General features: G+C 43.0%; 1 protein-coding gene across 1 annotated transcript in view; it reads right to left on the bottom strand.

Moving 5' to 3' along the window:
• Positions 1–318: 318 nt before the first annotated feature.
• Positions 319–19,667, bottom strand: part of DCN (decorin) — a 42,711-nt gene continuing 23,362 nt past the window's right edge. The window contains exons 3-8 of the mRNA XM_054386580.1: positions 18,438–18,550; positions 9,526–9,739; positions 8,147–8,260; positions 6,204–6,297; positions 2,193–2,331; positions 319–523 (exon numbers count right to left, since the gene is read on the bottom strand). Of these exons, the coding sequence (XP_054242555.1) occupies positions 329–523; positions 2,193–2,331; positions 6,204–6,297; positions 8,147–8,260; positions 9,526–9,739; positions 18,438–18,550 (869 nt within the window). The 3' untranslated portion in view covers positions 319–328. The remainder of the gene's footprint in view (positions 524–2,192; positions 2,332–6,203; positions 6,298–8,146; positions 8,261–9,525; positions 9,740–18,437; positions 18,551–19,667) is intronic.

Raw genomic sequence — 19,667 nt, 5'->3', positions numbered from 1 at the left:
CAAACCAAACCAACAAAACAAAACCACCACAGAAAGCATGCTGGGAAAAGAAGGCTGAGATAAGTCAGTTTAAAGCACAGTTGGCCATGGGGTTGTTTTTTTTCTTGGGGTTGTTTTTTGGTGGTGTGCTTGACCTTTGTTCACCTGCACTGATTCCTTTATTCTACATCAACGGATTTGCCTCCGCTTTAAAGCGAAGCTTCTGGTACTTGGCACTCACTGTTAGCAACAATTTCTCTTTTTGGGGACAGGCCTAAGAAGAGAGACTTCAGCTGCAAAACACCAACTGACCCCCGACCCTCCCCCCTCCCCCCCGGTCTTTAGAGCTCTATTTGTAGTTCCCGATCTGTACTGCGGAGCGTTGGTGGATGCATCGGAAGGCAGAGGGTGGGATCTCCCAGTACTGCACAGGGTTGCTGAAGAGGCTGACACCAGAGTAGCTGGCCTTCTTGGTGTTGTAGCCAAGGGGGCAGAAGTCGTTGATGCCAATGGAAGCAATTTTGTTGTTGTGAAGGTAGACCACCTGGGGAAAGGATGGAAGGGACAGAAGTGAAGCGCCGGAGTGAGGTGGACCTGCCCGAGCGGAGAGGCACAGAGATGGGCAGAGGCTTGGAGCTCCTCTCCTGTGGGGACAGGCTGAAAGCATCGGGGCTGCTCAGCATAGAGAAGAGGAAGCTCCTGGGAGACCTTAGAGCTACATGGATAGCCAAGTGGGATGTGGCAGCTCTGTACTACAATAGTAGGTAAGTTGACTATGTGACAGAGTAGTAGGCTTAGGCTTATGCTTCAGCTTTTGCTTGTGCTTAGTACTTTGCTTAGTTGCTTAGGCAATAAATGCTTTTGCCTTTCACAGTAAGAGTCTTTTCATCTTGTCTTCACCTGGAAACACCATGACACAGCCTAGGAGAAGAGCACTACTGCTACAGTTATAGAGGAACTGTTCAGAAGGGCCTGTGGGGATAGCATGAGGGACAATGGTCTGAAACTGGAGCAGGGCAGAGTTAGGTTGGACATCAGGAGGAAGTTCTGCACTATGAGGGTGGTGAGACACTGGAACAGCTTGCCCAGTGTTGAGGGCTGAGGCCCTGTCCCTGGAGACATTCAAGACCAGATGTGATGTGGCCATGGGCAGCCTGATCTAGTTGGAGGTGTCCCTGCTGACTGCAGGGGGAATGGCCAAGATGACCTTTGAGGGTCCCTTCCAACCCTATGCCATCTGTGAAAAGCTGTGGCAAAGGATAGAAATGAGTTGGTGTCCAAGGTTCTGTATGGATTGTGAAATTCTGCCAGGGCAGCTTTAGTTTGGATATTAGGAAATTGTACTGAAAGGGTGGCATTGGAACAGGCTGCTCAGAGAGGTGTTGACTGATGGCCAGCTGAACACCAGCCAGCAGTGTGCTCAGGTGGCTGAGAAGGCCACCAGCATCCTGGCCTGGAGCAGCAATGGTGTGGCCAGCAGGAGCAGGGCAGGGATTGTGCCCCTGGACTGGGCAGTGGTGAAGCCATACCTTGAATACTGGGTTCAGTTTTGTGTCCCTCAATACGAGGGCAATGAGGTGCTGGAGCAGGTCCAGAGAAGAGCAACTAAACTGGGGTAGAACCTTGAACACAAATCTTATGAGAAAGGGCTGTGGGAACTGGGGGTGTTTAGTGTGGAGAAGAGGAGGCTGAGGGGAGACCTCATTGCCCTCTGCATCTCCCTCAAATGAGGCTGGAGCCAGGTGGGGTTCAGTCTCTTCTTGCATGCAACAAGTGACAGGACAAGTTGTGCCAGGGGAGGTTCAGACTGGGCTTTAGGAAACATTTCTTCCCAGATAGGGTTCTCAAGCACTGAACAGGCTGGCCAGGGAGGTGGTGGAGGGATTTCAAAGCCACATGGGTGTGGTGCTGAGGGATGTGGTTCAGTGGCAGTGGCTCAGCAGCAGGGCTGGGATTGTGAGCTCTAGGTGAGCTGTTGGACTTGGTGATCTCAGAGGTCTCTCTCAACCTCAACAGTCTTATGATTCTATCAGCAGACCTCTGTGACCACATCCAAACAGAAATCAGAGTCTTCCTGTGACATGCAGCTTTCCCCTGCCTGTTCAAGAGATTATGAACCCTGCATCCAGCCACTTTTTGCACAAGCTCTGAATATGCTTCTGCTGGAGACTGCATTAGCACAACACAAACACCAACTGTGTGATAAACCTTACCTGGACATATTTGTGGTCACCCAGCCCACCAGGTATTCTGACAAGTTCATTGTTGTTCAAGTGGAGCTCTCTCAGATGAGGAACATTGTTGAGAGAGCCATTTTCAACTGAAGAGATGCTGTTGAAGCTCAGACCCAATCTGAAAACAAACAAACAAACAAACAGTCTTAAACTTGCCCAGATATTGAGGTGGGGGAAGGCTGGAGTACCTCTGCTAGGAAGACAGGATGAGGGAGCTGGGGCTCTATAGCCTGAAGCAGAGAAGGCTCCAGGGAGACCTCAGAGTGGCCTTACAGTATTTGAAGGGGCTGCAAGAAGGCTGCAGAGGGACTGTTTCCAGTCCCTGCAGTGACAAGATGAGGGACAATGGTTTGGAATTAGGGAACAGCAGACTGAGGCTGGATATTAGGAACAAGTTCTGCACCATGAGGGTAGTGGAACACTGCAACAGGTTGCCCAGGGAGGTGGTTGAGGCCCCATCCCTGAAGATATTCCAGATCAGGCACAACAAGGCTCTGAGCAACCTGATCCAGTGGATGATGTCCCTGCTGCCTGCAAGGGGTTGGACTAGGTGAAGTCCCTTCCAATGCAAACCACTCTGTGACTCTATAACCACCTGTCTTGGGTTCCTTGCTTCTCTCCATTACCACTGCAGAACAGATCAGGATACTTTTCAGAATTATTCATGAACTTCAAAGTCCCCATGGAGAAGAAGCTTAGATAAACTAATTTCCATAAATCTGACAGCTAAACCCAACTATTTCCATCACCACTACTCAACTTGTGCCTGTGGTGCTGCTTCCTTCCACCAGCTACATGACTAAGCCCCCTGTAAACACCTGCTGTGGACCTCCAAAGGCACCAGTCTGCCTTCAAAAGCTGCATTAGATCTTCTTGCATGACTTTAGGAGCTTTAGTTACTGGCTGTAACTCTTTTTTTTGTCCAAACTACACAACCCAGCGTGCCTAATGCTGTGAAGCTGAAATCTTCACCACATCCTTCTGAGATATTTAAGCAGTTAGAGCCACGTTACAGACCGGAAACAGGGAGTCATGCAGAATGATTTGTTCAGCAGGACACAGAAGTGGAGCAGGCATTTTGCTCCTAGGTTCCAGCCCAGAGCTTTCATCACAAAAATCACCATCCACATTCTGGGTTTACCAGTACAGGTTTTGTTCACTTTGGAAAAATCTGGTCCTATGGACTCAGAGAATCATGGAATTATTTTGGTTGGAAAAAACCTTTGAGATCAAGTCCAACTGCCAACCTAACACCACCATGGCCATCAAACCAGGTCCTGCTACCTGTGTATTTCTGTGTTAATACAATCAGGGAATAGTTTGGGTTGCAAAAGACTTCTAAGATCAAGTCTAACTGCTAGCCTCAGATCACCATGGCCATCAAACCATGTCCTGCTACCTGTGTATTTCTCTGTTAATAGAATCAGAGAATAAATCTGGTTGCAAAAGACCTCTAAGATCAAGTCCAACTGCCAACCTAAGACCACCATGGCCACCAAACCATGTCCTGCTACCTCTGTATTTCTGTTAACACTGTTTTGGTTGTAATTCCCAAACTACAGAATGTTTTCAAGAGGCTCTCCTAAGTCATAAAGCTCTGTGTTGCAGTTCAGGAATTCAGTGGTGATTCTGCAGGGGTTGTCATCACCAGGAGTGTTGTCCTTGGAGGAAATTAGTTCTATAAAGGTTAAACCTGGACAAGATGACCTTTGTGGAGTCTCCCTCTGGAGATGTTCGGCTCTGGATGAGTTCCTGTGTGCTCTGTTCTAGGAGATTGTGAGGAGTGGGGAATCATCTAAGACAAGACTATTCTGAGTGGTCCCCAGGGGCAGAGAAGAGGTAATGAGCATAAATTTGAACAAGAAGTTCCAATTAAACATGAGAAAGAACTTATTGACTTTGAGGGTGACAGAGTAATGGAGCAGGCTGCCCAGAGAGGTTGTGTAGTCTTCTCTGGAGACATTCCAAACCCACCTGGATGCATTCCTGTATGGCCTGCCCTAGGTGCTCCTGCTTTGGCAGGAGGGTTGGACTGGATGATCTCTGGAGGTCCCTTCCAGGTCCTAACATTCTGTGATTCCAATCTGATGCACTCTCTGAATATGACTGTGTAAAATGCAGGGTGATTAAGTGTTAGGAAAGAACATGGTCTTTATCTCTTTTCTTTTTCCCATGGGAATTAAAAAAAAAAAAAAAGAAAAAGAAAAGAAGGAAGACTTCAAACCCATTCTTGGTTATATGAGCATAAATAGATATTTTGTTTAGTCTGGAGAAGAGGAACCTGAGGGGAGACCTCACTGCCTTAAAAGACGTTGCAGTGAGGTGAGGGTTGGTCTCTTCTCCCTAGTCTCAGGTAATAGAAGGAGAGGAAAGGACCTGAAATTGTGTAGAGGAGATTTAGGTTGGAGATGAGGAACAATTTCTTTGCTGCAAGGATTGGAAGAGGCTGCCCAGGGAGGTGGTGGAGTCCCCATCCCTGGAGGTGTTCAAGAAACCTGTGGCCATGGCACTTGGGGCCATGGTTTAATGGCCATGGGGGTGTTGGGTTGCTGATTGGACTGGATGATCTTAGAGGTTTTTTCCAACCCCAACAATTCTATGGTTCTATTCTGTGAGTCTGTGATTCTATCAGTCTATCCTTACCGCACTAAATTGCTGCCCAAGCCACTAGAAACAGTCCTAAACTGACTGCTCAGTAATCTTCCTTTGATTCTGATTTCTGCCTTCAGTAAGCTAAGAAGAATGGTCAGATCCAGGAATCTGATGAATGACCTTTTAAATCAAATGCATTTCTATTTTGATCCCAAGTCAAATACTACAATGCCTTGATAACATTTTAGTATGTTATCTCATGAGAGTTAATTTCCCAATCATTCTGAAAGCTTACAACTCCTCTGTGGAAATTTTTTTTACATTTTCCTACACTTAGTGAAACTTCCTCAGCAATCTATGCAGAGATTCACAATTTACAACCAATCTGAGCAAAACTGGCACTTTTTCATTTATATTCTATGATTATTTGTTGGTGATCTTCCTGGACGCTCATTGAAGATTTGCCTTCCTTGGGCAACAAAGGAAATTGCTGCAAGCAGTTTTGGTTCCCATCTGCTTTTACTCCTCATTTCCTCAGGCAAATTGCATGAGCAATGAAGTGTCCCAAGGAAATGACCTAAAGCAAAGATGGAAATGCAATGCAAGAAGCATGGAATGATTTAAAACTCTGATTGCTGTCTTTATCTTTTCCTTCTCTTTGTTTGAACAAACAGATCAGAGGAACACTTGTCCTGGGCATACCTCACTCTAAAGTGGAAACAGCTGGAAAGTGTTGTTAGAAAAGATCCAAAGTGTTTTGTTCTCTTAAACCAACACCCAAGCCCTTCAAAGCTTTTCCTGCTAGGTACTGCTTCACTGGCTCAAAGGATGTTAGGGGTTGGAAGGGACCTCCAGAGATCTTGGAGTCCAACCCCCCTGCCAGAGCAGGATCATAGAATCCAGCACAGGTCACACAGGAACACATCCAGATGGGGCTGGAAAGTCTCCAGAGAAGGAGACTCCACAACCTCTCTGGGCAGCCTGCTCCAGGGCTCTGTGACCCTCACAGTGAGGAATTTCCTCCTCACGTTGAGGTGGAACCTCCTGTGCTGGAGTTTATATCCATTGCCTCTTGTCCTATCCCAGGGTGCAGCTGAGCAGAGCCTGTCCCCTCCCTCTTGACCTCCAGCCCTCAGCTATTGATAGACATTGATCAGATCCTCTCTCAGTCCTCTCCTCTCCAGACTAAACACCCCCAGGGCTCTCAGCCTTTCCTCATCAGAGAGTGTTCAGCATCCTCAAAGCCCTCCCTTGGGCTCTCTCAAGTAGATCCCTGTCCCTATTGAACTGGGGAGGAAGTTTATTCAGTAAAGATAATAAAAACATAGAATTCTGTTTTCTAACTGTGTTGTGGTTACAATTTCAACTAAGATTTGAGGAGAAGGCATAGATTCTTACTTTGCCAAGTTAATGAGTCCAGACAGGCTTTCAGCATCAATTTTGCTGATTTTGTTGCCATCAAGGTGGAGCTCAGTAAGGGATGGGGGAAGGCCTGAAAGAGAGAACACCATCCAGGTTACTTTTTGGCAAAGCTGAATTATTATACTCACTATATTTAGTATATCATACATTTATTAAATATTATTTCTATTTATTACTACATATAGCTATTATTATATTCACTATAATACATGCATTGTATATTTTTTATACAATAATGAATATAAATTCATGTATATTCCTTATATCAATAATGAATACAAATTCATGTATATTCTTTATATCAATAATGATTATAAATTCATTATTGATATTTATTAGCATATATAGTTGCTATTATTATATTTAATATATCATATTTATATTATTATGTTGTGCTTGTCTCCTACTGAGACTTTTCCACAGTAACAAAAAGAATTTTTACTTAGGCATGGCCAAGACCCATTCAGTGAATGAAGCAAGGAACTTTCACAATCAGGGAAACTGAGAACAGCTGGGAACAGTTCCTTTGGCATGAAATAAGAACAAGCTCCTAAAGTCATCACAGAAGAGTTGAATCATTTAAAAGAAAAAAAGAAAAGTTAAATTGGGAAAAAAAAAAGTGACTTAAATTCTTCTCAGGTGTGTATTCCAGTCTTCAGAATCATGCAAAGGGAACACCATCAGGGTAGTGGAATACTGGAATAGGTTACCCAGGGAGGTGGTTGAGGGCCCTTGAGGAGATATTCAAGGTGAGGCTCAACAGGGCTCTGGGCAACCTGATCTAGTTGAGGCTGAAGGCTTGGACTGGATGACCTCTGGAGGTCCCTTCCAACTCAGACCATTTTGATTCTATAACTAGTGGAAGAGCAAGAGCCTTCATTTCAGCCAGGCTATCCAAATGCACAAATCCACAAACATTTTGTGCCTTGATATCTAGCAAGTAACAGCAGAAGAAAATGAGATTTATAAAGCTGAAGCAAAATAATTTTGCACCTAGATATTGAACAAGTAGCAGCAGAAGGAAATTACCTTCATAAAGATGAGGTAAAATCATTGCAATGTTATTTTAGGTAAGGCACACACCAGCTTGTAAATTCTGTTTATCAGGGGAGGGAAACAAAAATAGGAACTAAAATTTTCAATTAGCTGATGTCCACTCAAAGGAACATCCCAAAGAGGAAATGTGGAAAGAATGAAGCAATAACTAATAATAACTTTCAAAAGGATTTCAGCCATTTCAAAACGATCTACTGGCTGAAATATAAATAAATTCAATATAATTTCCTCCTAACTGGAACCATTCTGGTTTGGTTTTTGGTTTTTAATCTTGTCCAGGGAGGTGGTGGAGTCCCCATCCCTGGAGGTGCTCCAGAAACCTGGGGCATGGTTTAATAGCCATGGTGATGGTAGGTTGGTGGTTGGACGTGATGATCTTAGAGGTCTTTTCCAACTGAAACAATTCTGTGATTCTCTGCTGAATTTGTTCTTATTTTTATCAATTTGGAATGAAATATTTTTAACCCCAGCACATTTCTCTTTTGTATAGCAAGAGCGTTTCTTGGCTTCCATGTCACAGGCTTGTGGATGGTTGATTTGCTGCTTGTAGAACCTCAGTTACTCCTACTTGAGTTTCCATCTGTGTAATGTTGATCACCAACCAGAGTTTCTATTTCAGCTATGAGCCTTGAAAGCAAAATGACATAAAATGGCTTACTTTGGAGAGTGCCTTTCATGCAGAGCTTCTCATAAAAGGAAACCAAAGTTTTCCAAAGCAATACAACCCAACTGAGCATCAAATAAAGCAGTCAAGTAATGGGTATGCTAAGGACTTGAGGCAAAGAGCTTCCTAATCATCTCTTTCCAGTTGAGCAGATGTCACTCTGTTGTAAATATACATATATATAAACTGAATTTCTTGCCTTTTGGGATGCTGGTAATGTTGGTGTCTGCAATACGGATGTAGGAGAGCCTCTTCATCCCCTGGAAAGCTCCATTTTCAATGCCTGAGCTCTTGATGGGGTTGGTGCCCAGTTCTGCCAACAAAAGAGGGTGGTGAGCTGTGCTGCAGGAGGGGGCACCTACCTCCTTTAGGTCAAAGTTAGTGAGGAGGTACAATTTATTGGAGCATTTCTTGGCTTTCTATACAAAACCACTGAGATGAGGAGAGGAAGAAGAAGAGAGGAAGAAGAAGAGAGGAGGAGAAGAAGAAAAGAGGAGAAGAAGAGAGGAGTAGAAGAAGAAAAAGGGAGGAGAAGAAGAAAAAGGGAGGAGAAGAAGAAAAAGGGAGGAGAAGAAGAAGAAGAGAGGAGAAGAAGAAGAAGAGGAAAAGAAGAGGGGAGAAGAAGAAGAGAGGAGAAGAAGAAGAAGAGAGGAGGAGAAGAAGAAGAGAGGAGGAGAGGAAGAAGTGAGGAAGAGAGGAAGAAGAAGAGAGGAAGAGAGGAAGAAGAAGAGAGGAGGAGAGGAAGAAGAAGAGAGGAGGAGAGAAAGAAGAAGAGAGGAAGAGAGGAAGAGGAGAAGAAGAGGGGAGAAGAAGAAGAGAGGAGAAGAAGAAGTGAGGAAGAGAGGAAGAAGAAGAGAGGAAGAGAGGAAGAAGAAGAGAGGAAGAGAGGAAGAAGAAGAGAGGAGAGAAAGAAGAAGAGAGGAAGAGAGGAAGAGGAGAAGAGAGGAGTAGAAGAAGAAGAAGGGAGGAGAAGAAGAAGAAGAGAGGAGGAGAAGAAGAAGAGCAGAGGAGAAGAAGAAGAGAGGAAGAGAGGAAGAAGAGAGGAAGAGAGGAAGAAGAAGAGTGGAGGAGAGGAAGAAGAAGAGAGGAAGAGAGGAAGAGAGGAAGAGAGGAAGAGAGGAAGAGAGGAAGAGGAGAAGAAGAGAGGAAGAGGAGAAGAAGAGAGTAGAAGAAGAAGAAGGGAGGAGAAGAAGAAGAAGAGAGGAGAAGAAGAAGAAGAGAGGAAGAAGAGAGGAGGAGAAGAAGAAGAAGAGGAGAAGAGAAGAAGAGAAGAAGAAGAGAGGAAGAGGAGAAGAAGAGAGGAAGAGGAGAAGAAGAGAGGAGTAGAAGAAGAAGAAGGGAGGAGAAGAAGAAAAAGAGAGGAGAAGAAGAAGAAGAAGAGAAGAAGAGAGGAAGAAGAGAGGAGGAGAAGAAGAAGAAGAGAGGAGGAGAAAAAGAAGAAGAGAGGAGGAGAAGAGAAGAGGAGAAGAAGAGAGGAGGAGACGAAGAAGAAGAGAGGAGGAGAAGAAGAGAGAAGAAGAAGAGAGAAGGAGAAGGAGAGAAGAGAGTTGATTTTGTTTTAATTTCTCCTGCTCATACCTAGGACAATCACTTGGTTGAGTCCATTGAAGACAGCTTTCCTCAGCTTGGAGATCTCGTTCTCATGAGCCCTTATTTCCTGCAGAGACTTGGGCATGTTCTCTGGGAGCTCCTTCAGGTTGTTCTTGGAGAGGTAAAGTCTTTCCAGTTTCTTCAGAGGAGCAAAAGCCATTGGGCTGATTTTGCTGATTTTGTTGTTAACGAGGATCAGAGCCTGGGGAGTAATAAGGAAGGAGAGAGAGAGTTCAGGTGATCAGTAGGCAAATTACTTAGGAATGAAACAGCTCAAAAGCATGATTCAATGTTAGTGTCTTTTGATGGTCCATCTGGTGAGCTGAAATGCATTGCAGTGACAAAACAGCTTAAGAACTCCTGAAACAGTGCAAGATAACCAAACCCCACATCACAAATACAAATCCCTAAAGTAATTGCAGCTCCTGTTAACATTCATAATTCATAACCCAGTACAAATCTCCCATTTGAAAGCTGTGAAGAGCAAAACAGTCACACAAAACATTCACACAAAACAAACATTAGCAGTTTTACGTGATTTATTTGATTGTATTTATTTTACTTTATTTTTAAACTTTATCTTATTTTGTTTCATCTTATTTAATTTGATTTATTTTATATTCTTTTATCTTACATATTTTTAATTTGTCTCATCTTATTTTATTTTTCTTATTTTATTTATTTCATCTTATTTGATTTTATTTATTTTATATTATTTTATTTTATCTTATTTTAGATATTTTTAAATTTATCTCATTTTATTTTACCTCATTTTATTTTATCTTATTTTATTTCATCTTATTTGATTTTATTTTACATTATTTTATCTTATTTTAGATATTTTTAAATTTATCTCATCTTATTTTATTTTATCTTATTTTATTTTATTTCATCTTATTTGATTTTATTTTACATTATTTTGATTTATCTTATTTTAGATTTTTTATTTATCTCATTTAATCTTATTTTATTTTATTTATCTTATTTCATCTTATTTGATTTTATTTATTTTACATTTTTTTATTTTAGATATTTTTTAATTTACCTCATCTTATTTTGTTTTATCTTATTTTATTTTATTTATCTTATGTAATGGTTTTTTATTTTATTTATTTTATATTACTTTATTATTTTCTTATTTTATATACTTTTAAATTTATCTCATTTTATCTTATTTTATTTTATTTATCTTATTTCATCTTATTCGATTTCATTTATTTTATATTATTTTATCTTATTTTAGATATTTTTAAATTTATCTCATCATATTTTATCTTATTTCTATTTTACCTTATTTTATTTGCCTTGTATTTTTATTTCCTATTTTATTTATTCTGAGGATACTCTTATACCTGACCCACCATCACACAACTATCTTAACCACTTATTCCTGAAGAGAACATTCTCCACCTCAGCACATCTCAGCTGAATGAATATATCCACATCATCACCACTTTCCTGCTGCTCTTAGAGACTGCAGGGAGTAGATTACTTTTTTCCCCACAAGGGCTCATAGTGACAGGATAAGGGGGGGATGGCTTTAAGGTGGAAGAGGGCAGACTGAGACTGGAGATTAGGAAGAAATTCTTTGCAGTGAGGATGAGATGACACTGGCACACGTTGCCCAGGGAGGCTGTGGATGTCCCCTCCCTGGAGACGTTCAAGGTCAGGTTGGATGAGGCTTTGAGCAGCCTGGATTAGAGGAAGGTGTCCATGGCAGGGGAGTTGGAACTGGGCCATCTTTAAGATCCCTTCCAACCCAAACCATTCTATGAATCTCTGACAAAATGCTGCAAGTTTGATGTCAAGAGCCTCTCTGTGCAGACCAGTTGTGATGCACCTCTGGGCTTTTCCACACTATTCCATGCAAGAAGGAATTTTGTGTGGTCATTTCTGGCTGAGGTGATTCCACCTAGTAAAAGAAACAGAGGTGATGTCTCCTCCCTGGAGGTGTTCAAGACCAGGTTGGATGAGACCTTGGGCAACCTGGGCTGGTGTGAGGTGTCTGTGCTCACGGCAGGAGTCTTAGAACTCTTTAAAATCCCTTCCAACCCAACCCATTCTGTGATGCTGTGCTACTTTGATTCTATGCTATCCAAAACTTTTATTTGATCCAAATATTCAGGAAGTGTCTCACTTAGAAATGTTTGCCTCTATGAAAAGTCTGTTCAAAAGTCCTGCCTTCACAGCATCATTCTGTGGTGGCATAGGATGGGAAGGGATCCCAAGCCTGCATGGGTTTTTTTTGCACCTCATTACCATTTCCCACTCCCCCCCTGCTCTGTAAAGCCCTGCTCCTGATATTTTAAACCTGCATAATTTTTCCACACTGCTGTGCAGCTGTAAAGAAAAAAAAAAATAGGAAAAAAGGAAAACCCCAACACATCAGACTCTGCAAGAGGAGTTTTGCTGTCTCCTGGAGCAACAGCCAATGATGAGGATAACAAACCAGCAGAGCACCTGGCAAGCCATCCCCCCCTGAACTCCTTTCCCACCTCACAATAACTCTCTTATATGCAAGCCTTAAAGAACCAAGTTATTAGCCTTGGAGCAATGCTGTTTGCTTTCCTCAGAATGTGCCCCTTATGGTTTGCATGTAACAAAAGTTAAACCAAAACAAAATAAAAAGAAAATTAGAACAGCTCAGGGGAATTTAGAGGTCAGTGAAAACAGGAACCAGAGGAGAAAAACCCAGGGAAAACATCTGCAGGCAGAGCTATTGACAAAAGGATGTTAGGCCAAAAAAAAAAAAAAAAAAGAAAACCAACATGCCACATGGTCTAGCTATCCTGAATAAAGCCCAGATGCCATGATGGGGCAGTGGATTAAATCTTCTTCAAGGCCAACTAAAAGTTTTAGACAGGAAAATAAATAAAGGAAAAAAAACAACAAAGAAAGGACTTTTTTTCTCCCCCATGCTTCCATTTTTAGTGGACATAAAAATCTATGTCTCCTAAAATAAATGTACTCCTCTTGCATCCTTCCTCCCCACCCTGACCCCCAGAAAAAACAAAGAACCAAGAGCTGAAGCATGTCACCAGTGCATGATACAAAAGGCTCAGTCTTCAGCATGGGCTGGCATGGCTGCAAAGGTATTTAGTTATAGACAAGACAAGAGGCAAGGACAAAACACAAGAGAAAATCAAGAGGTAAAAGCATTACAGACATCACTTAGGCTTAGAGAATTCATAGCTATTTTCTATGGACAAGAGCAAAAAATTAGCTTCTATCTTTTTTTTTTTTTTTTTTTTTTCTGAGGTAGACTTTTCCCCTTGTGATATACGGCCTGTTAAACACTGACTCTATTCCAGATGTGAGGCCACATCTGGAGTACTGTCTCCAGTTCTTGGCTCCCTGGCTCCAAAAGACCAGGGACTTGCTGGAGAGGGTGCAGCAAAGGGCTGCAAAGATGCTGAGGGGCCTGGAACAGCTCTGTGATGGGGACAGGCTGAGAGCATTAGGGAGAAGAGCAGCCTGAGGGGGATCTTACCAGTGCTGATCAATACTTCAAGGGTGGCTGTCAGGGGGGTGCAGGCTTTGCTCAGTGGTGCCCAGTGACAGCACAAGGGGTAACAGGCATGGATTGGAACAGAAGAAGTTCCATCTGAACATGAGGAGGAACTTCTTTAATTTGAGGGTGAGGGAGCCCTGGAGCAGGCTGCCCAGAGAGGTGGAGGAGTCTCCATCTCTGCAGACATTCAAAACCCACCTGGACATGTTCCTGAGTGACCTTCCCTGGATGATCCTGCCTTGGTAGGGAAGTGGGACTAGATGTTCTATAGAGGTCCCTTCCAACCCCTACCATTCTGTGATTCTGTTGTAATATTGCACTGTGGTAACACCTACAGACCACCTTACCATGACCAGCAGTTTAAGCCATGCTGAGAGGGGAAAACAAAGAAGAAATCCAAGCTTTGCTCCAAAGCTGTTTTTTTTTTTTTTTTTTCACTGCAACACCTCTGGTATTAGTGTAGTCAGGAAAAAGTAAAAACTTAACTGTAAGACAGGAATAGATCCTGGCTCTGCTCAGGGCAGGCAGTCAGCGGGACTCTTGCCATTTTAGCTCCCTTTGGCCTGGTTTCTGCCTCAAATATTTATTCCCAAGACAAAAAGGAGGATTCACAATTCAGGGAAATTTTGGAACACTTGTTGGCAGGCTTTTGTCAAAATACAACCTGACAAGCTGCAGAGAGAGCGTGTGGCAAGCATGTAGGAGGTGCCACAGAGCTGTTCTGCTTGGGGTTATCCAAGCTTGCAGTCTTTGCCCTGGGCATGGGCAGCAGAAGATTGTATTTTCTGTTGGCTTTATTTTTTGGTGTCATTTCATTATGAGAGAATCTCAGAGGACTCTTCTGAGGCTGCACTGGAATGTTGTGTCCAGTTCTGGGCCCCTCAGCTCAAGAAGGACCTCAGGAAACTCCTTGAGAAAGTCCATCCCAGAGCCACAAAGGTGCTGCAGGCAGTGGAACATCTCCCTGTGAGCACAGCCTGAGGGACCTGGGGCTTGGAGCTTGGAGCTTGGAGCAGAGGAGCCTGTGGGATGCCCTCATTGCTGGGATTAAGGGATGGAGCCAGGAGCTTCTCAGGGATATCCAATGATAGGACATGGGGAAATGGGAGCAAGCTGGAGCAGAGGAGATTCCATGGGAACAGAAGGAAAAATTTTTAACTGTGAGGATGACAGAGCCCTGGAACAGGCTGCCAGGAGTGGTTGTGGAGTCTCCTTCTCTGGAGACTTTTAAAACCCACCTGGCTGTGTTCCTGTGTGACCAGCCCTGGGTGATTCTGCTCTGGCAGGGGCAGTTGGATTCAATGATCTCCAGAGGTCCCTTCCAACCCCTACCATTCTGTGAGGGGTTTTCATCCCTACTTCTGTCCTTCTTAGTTTAGGACAGTTAGAAGGCACCAGAGAGGGTGATCCATCTGGAGTGCCAGCTGGGGATGGCACTCTTACCTAACTCAAGCCATTAATGATGTATGTGTCCCTCAGGGTTGAAACTGAAAAGTCAATCCACTGCCCCAGTGGAATTTCTTTAATTTCCTGGGTTCTGTAGGACATTATTACCTGGGTTTTATTAAAGTTCTTCTACAAACAGAAATGCTTTGAAAATTGCAAGCTCAGAGCTCTGGCTTCAAAATGAGAATGAGAATAAATTTCATCCTTTTTGTTTGCTTTATGTTTTCAGTTGTTCAGTCAGACTCAAGGTTGGAGGGGCTGAGGGAACTGGGGGTGTTTAGTCTGGAGAGGAAGAGGCTGAGGGGAGACCTCATTGCTCTCTACAGCTCCCTGAGAGGAGGTTGCAGTGGGATGGGGGTTGGTGATGGAAGGAGAGGAAATGGCCTGAAATTGTGCCAGGGGGGGTTAGGTTGGAGATGAGGAGAAATTTCTTTGCTGCAAAAGTGGTCAAGGATTAGCATAACTCTATGGTTCTATGGATGTACACAGAGGGGAAAAAAAACAGAATAATCAACAAAGAACACAAAAAATATAAACCAGCACTTGACTGTCTTCTCCAATTATGTTCTACTGGGAGACAGGATTCTACAAAAAGAAGTATTCAGTTTAAAATTCATTTTAAACCATCATAAGCATTGCTAACCTTGGAGGAACCAAGAGTCCCTGAATTCAAGGAGGTCTCTGAACATAATTCCAGAGGTTGTTGAGACACTGGCACAGGCTGCCCAGGGAGGCTGTGGATGTCCCCTCCCTGGAGGTGTTCAAGGCCAGGCTGGATGAGGCCTTGAGCAGCCTGGGCTGGTGGGAGGTGTCCCTGCCCATGGCAGGGGGTTGGAACTGGATGAGCTTTGGAGTCCCTTCCAACCCAGCCCATTCTGTGATTCTGTGATATGATCGTAAGTGAAAAGTTTAATTCTTTTCTTTCTTTGTGCCTCTCCTGCCATGGCTTTGCAGAGCTCTGCTGCTTTACACTCAGCAATGCTCCATTTCATTTCAGGCCAGTGATGCATTTGTCTCCTTTTGCTGTACTGAAACCCTGCCATTGACAAATTCCCATTGGAAAAACAGGATCAATTCCTGCTGTTTGTGCTGTTCTTGCAGTGATCTAACCCAAAGCAGTCTCTCCTACCTCTTTTTTTCCAACTGCCAGGCGTCCTGCTGGTTTGCTTTGGCTTTACCACACAGCATCCAACTCCTTGTGGCTGTTTTTGCAGACTCCTCCTTACACCCTGCATGAGAGCTTACTCATGGAGTATTTTTTCTCCTGTGCATGAGGTCTAAGTACTGTACTCTATCCAGAAGTGTCAGGCTGCCTGGAAAATGCTGAGAGTTTCATAGAAACCTTTTATTTTTTTTTCCCTTTTTCCTGGGTATTCCAATAGTGCCTTTCTGATTGTTTTGCCACAGGTCTAAACCCTAAGCAAGTTGTTTGGTTTTGTTTGTTTTTTTTTTTTTTTTAACATAATATCAGGCAGGTTCCTGAAACTGCAAAACTCATTCCTCAGCCCTAAATAAAAGAGTGTCTCTAATTTCCCCCCCTCCCCTATTCTCAGAAGTCCTCTGGTGAGAAAACAAAAGGCAGCACATCAATAAATTCTGCATGGGACAGCAATGTGCCCTTGTGGCCAAGAAGGCCAATGGGATCCTGGAGTGCACTAAGAGTGTGGCCAGCAGGTCAAGAAAGGTTCTCCTACTCCTCTTCTCTGCCCTGCAGAGATCTCATCTGGAGTATTGTGTCCAATTCTGGGCTCCCCAGTTGAACAGAGACAGGGACAGAGTCCAATGGGCTGCAAGGATGCTGAAGAAACTGCAACATCTGTGTGATGAGGAAAGGCTGAGAGCCCTGGGGCTGCTTAGCCTGGAGAAGGCTGAGAAGGGATGTGAGCAATGGTTTCAAAACCTGAGGGGTGGGTGTGAAGTAGGCAGAGGTCACTGAGGACAGTGCTTTTCATCTGCAATACCATTTCCTCTGCTCTGACTCATTTCTTGCAGTGTCATGAAGGATTGTGAAAGATTCATTTCACTGACAAGACTTTGCTAGTTTTGAACACCTGGCAGAGGATCTTCACTGAAAACACAGCAGCCTCTCCAGGGTGGAAGAAAACCAAACTAAGTGGGCAGGAAATAGGCTCTACAGTCTGTTCAGTAGCCAAGCAGAGGAAAAAAAATGTTCTGGGGCAAAAGTTCTCTCATTCAAAAACCAAATCAGACCACAAGTGATGTAGAAGGACCCACTTTGTTGATTGGAGAAGTTATCTATGTGGATAGCTCAGGCAGCTATACTAAAATTAGATGACATGAATCTCATCATGGTTTTTATCTTCTTTTTATCTTCTTGTGATCCCTAGGTGATACTGCATTGGCAGTGGGGGTAGATTTGATCTCCAGAGGTCCGTTTCAACCTCTATCATTCCATGATTCTAGGATTCTGTAATTCTAGGATTCTGTGATTCTGAGATTCTGTGATTTTATCATTCTGTGATTTTATGATTCTGTGATCCTGAGATTCCATCAATCTGTGATTTTATGATTCTATGGTTCTGTGATTCTATCATTTTATGATTCTGTGATTTTATGACTCTGTGATTCTGTGATTTTATGATTCTATGGTTCTGTGTTTCTGTGATTTTATGATTCTGTCATTCTCTGATCCTATGATTTATTCCTGCATCTCCCTCACCAATGGACCACCAATGGACCTGTGCCTAGTACTAGGCATGTTAAAAATCTTTTTCTTCTGGATATTGCATTAAAACAAGAATTTAAGAGGAAATTTGGAAGCAATGAAGGAGATACTTACAGGATTATTGCTTTTCCCCAAGTATAAGTGGATGAATGCAGAATCCTCTCTCAAATGCTGATTGCTTGGGTGGTGGTATTGGCATCATAAATGGATAAAAAGTGGGGAGTTGCCTTCTTGGTTGTGAATGAAGACAACAGAATAGAAAGAAGCTATGAAGAGGCAGGAGAGCAAAGTCAAGTAGTTTAGGCTGGTTATAATAAAAAAAGGAGCAAATGGATTAATGCAGAGAAGAAATTGGCTTGGTGAAAGGTATGGAAAATAATCTTCTCAGAAATAGGCCTGAGTTTGGGCATTACTTTCAAAGGCAGAGAAGTGAATAGTCTTTTTTCTGATCTGGAAAGAAAGAGATGCTGCACCAAAACTGAGGTATGACTATGAGGTGTGAATTTTAAGATGTCAATAAAATGTATAGAAATCTGGGAGGAGAACCTCAGACAGAGCAACAAAGGTTTGGAAACACAGGAAGGTAGCTGTCTGATGGAAACTTGGACAAGAAGAGGTGAACCAGGGGAAAGGAAAAAAAAAAATAAAAAGCAGTCACAGAAACCAGGGAAGGAAAATATTTCAGCAGAGAGGGAAACAGACCACAGCCTTGGAAGAGACAGGCAGGTAAAGGAGGATGAGGATGGACTTTTGCTAGGAGAAGGTTTCTGCTAAAACACCACTACAGGGGTGCAGAAAATTCATCTGATTAGATTCTGGAACTAAAATTGGTAGGGAAAAACTGCTGACAGAGAGGGAATCTCCAGAGATCCCCATGAGCTCAGATGTGGGAGGGGAAGGAACACAGGAATAAGTGAATGAGGTGGCACGGATGAGGTGGTTTTGCCTTTCAAACAGAAATACCCAAGTCACTGCCCCAACAGGGCTGAAAAATAAAGAGGTGAGAGAAGCTGTGCTGGAGAGCAGGAGACTGCACAGATGGGAGAAAAGCCTGGGGAGCTGAAAAGAGATGAGACAGTGCTGTGGTGTGAGAAGAGAGTTTGCAAGAGAGGAATGGGAAAGCAAATAAATAAGCTGGGCTGGTGGAGGCAGATCACAGAGTATTTCCTCAGTCTGCCTGCAGACCCTGAGTGCCAGGCCAAAGCCACACTCTCTCCCCATTTGTTTGGGCAGATGCTGCTTCGTCCCAACACTTACGTGGAGATTCTTCAAGTTCTTGAAGTCTCCTTCTTTAATTTCAGTGATTTTGTTGTTCTGCAAGTCCAGCAGGGTTGTGTCAGGAGGGAGATCTTTGGGCACTTTTTCCAGACCTAGGGAGAGGGAAGAGAAAGAAGAAGTTTGACTCTGAATGAAAACTTTCAAGTGGGGTCAGTACTTTGTGCTTAGCAGCATCCACCTCTCGGTAAGCACCGTTCCTAGAACTCATTTCCTGACGAAGATTATGGAGACTTATCTGACTATTTCTGTCTCCAGCCAGCCAAAAGGAGTTTTAGTTTGCTATGTCAAAGCAGAAGTTATTTATTCAACTCACCATTATGCCCTTTTCTCTGAGAATATGGCTGAGTTCGAGCTTGAAGCAAAGGATTGAGTTGGGAGGTTGGGGAGCAGTGGTGGTAGAGGGGAAATAATTTCCAAGACATTTACTTCCACTGAACTGTGTGAATACAAAACTGCTTTGAGAAAGAAGTATGGGACTGATTAATTTCACTAGGTCTTAGCTTTTGTGGACAGGGAACACTTCCTGCTATTTAAAAGGTAGGAGGCATTAACTACAGTTAATTATAACCATTTCCAGAGGGGGGGGGAAAAAACCCCAAACAACCCAGCCCCAGTTTGTTTGACTGCAGGATTTGAAGTCCACCTTAACAAGCCCACAGGCCACACACTCCCCTCTTTTTCTTTTCCCTTTCATCTGCAACTATGTCCAAGTTTTCTGGAGAACAAATCTCTTGGTTTCACTACAAGTGCCAAAAGAACATCAGACAGTTTAAATTAAAGACTCTCTCTGGGACTATTTTCTTGACTAGCTGATATGTAAGTCCGATGAAGTCATGGAAATGAAATAATTTAGTGTTAAATAACACTTGCCTTACCCAGCTTGCCTCTCATACTGGGACTTGGAATAGAGTAAATCTTTCACAGTCATTCTGATTTAACCACAAAATTAAAACTTTCTTTCCTAACTAATCTTTTTAAGTAATTATTGGTTTTATTTTATTTATTTATTTGCTTATTTATTTATTAAAACAGAATGTGAATTGCTAAATGAATGGTTGGTAGGGGAAAAAAAATGACAGAATGTAATAAACCCTCTAGATGTACAGAAATGGACTTCTCTGGGTAGAAGAAGCTTTTTGCCAGTAAAGTTTTCAGCAAGCATTTCTAAAGCTCTATTTGAAGTCTCCTGGGAAAGATGTCTCTCTGCAA

This window comes from Indicator indicator, chromosome 14 (assembly GCF_027791375.1).
Source record: "Indicator indicator isolate 239-I01 chromosome 14, UM_Iind_1.1, whole genome shotgun sequence".
Classification (NCBI taxonomy): domain Eukaryota; kingdom Metazoa; phylum Chordata; class Aves; order Piciformes; family Indicatoridae; genus Indicator; species Indicator indicator.
This window is presented reverse-complemented; position numbering and strand designations above follow the sequence as displayed.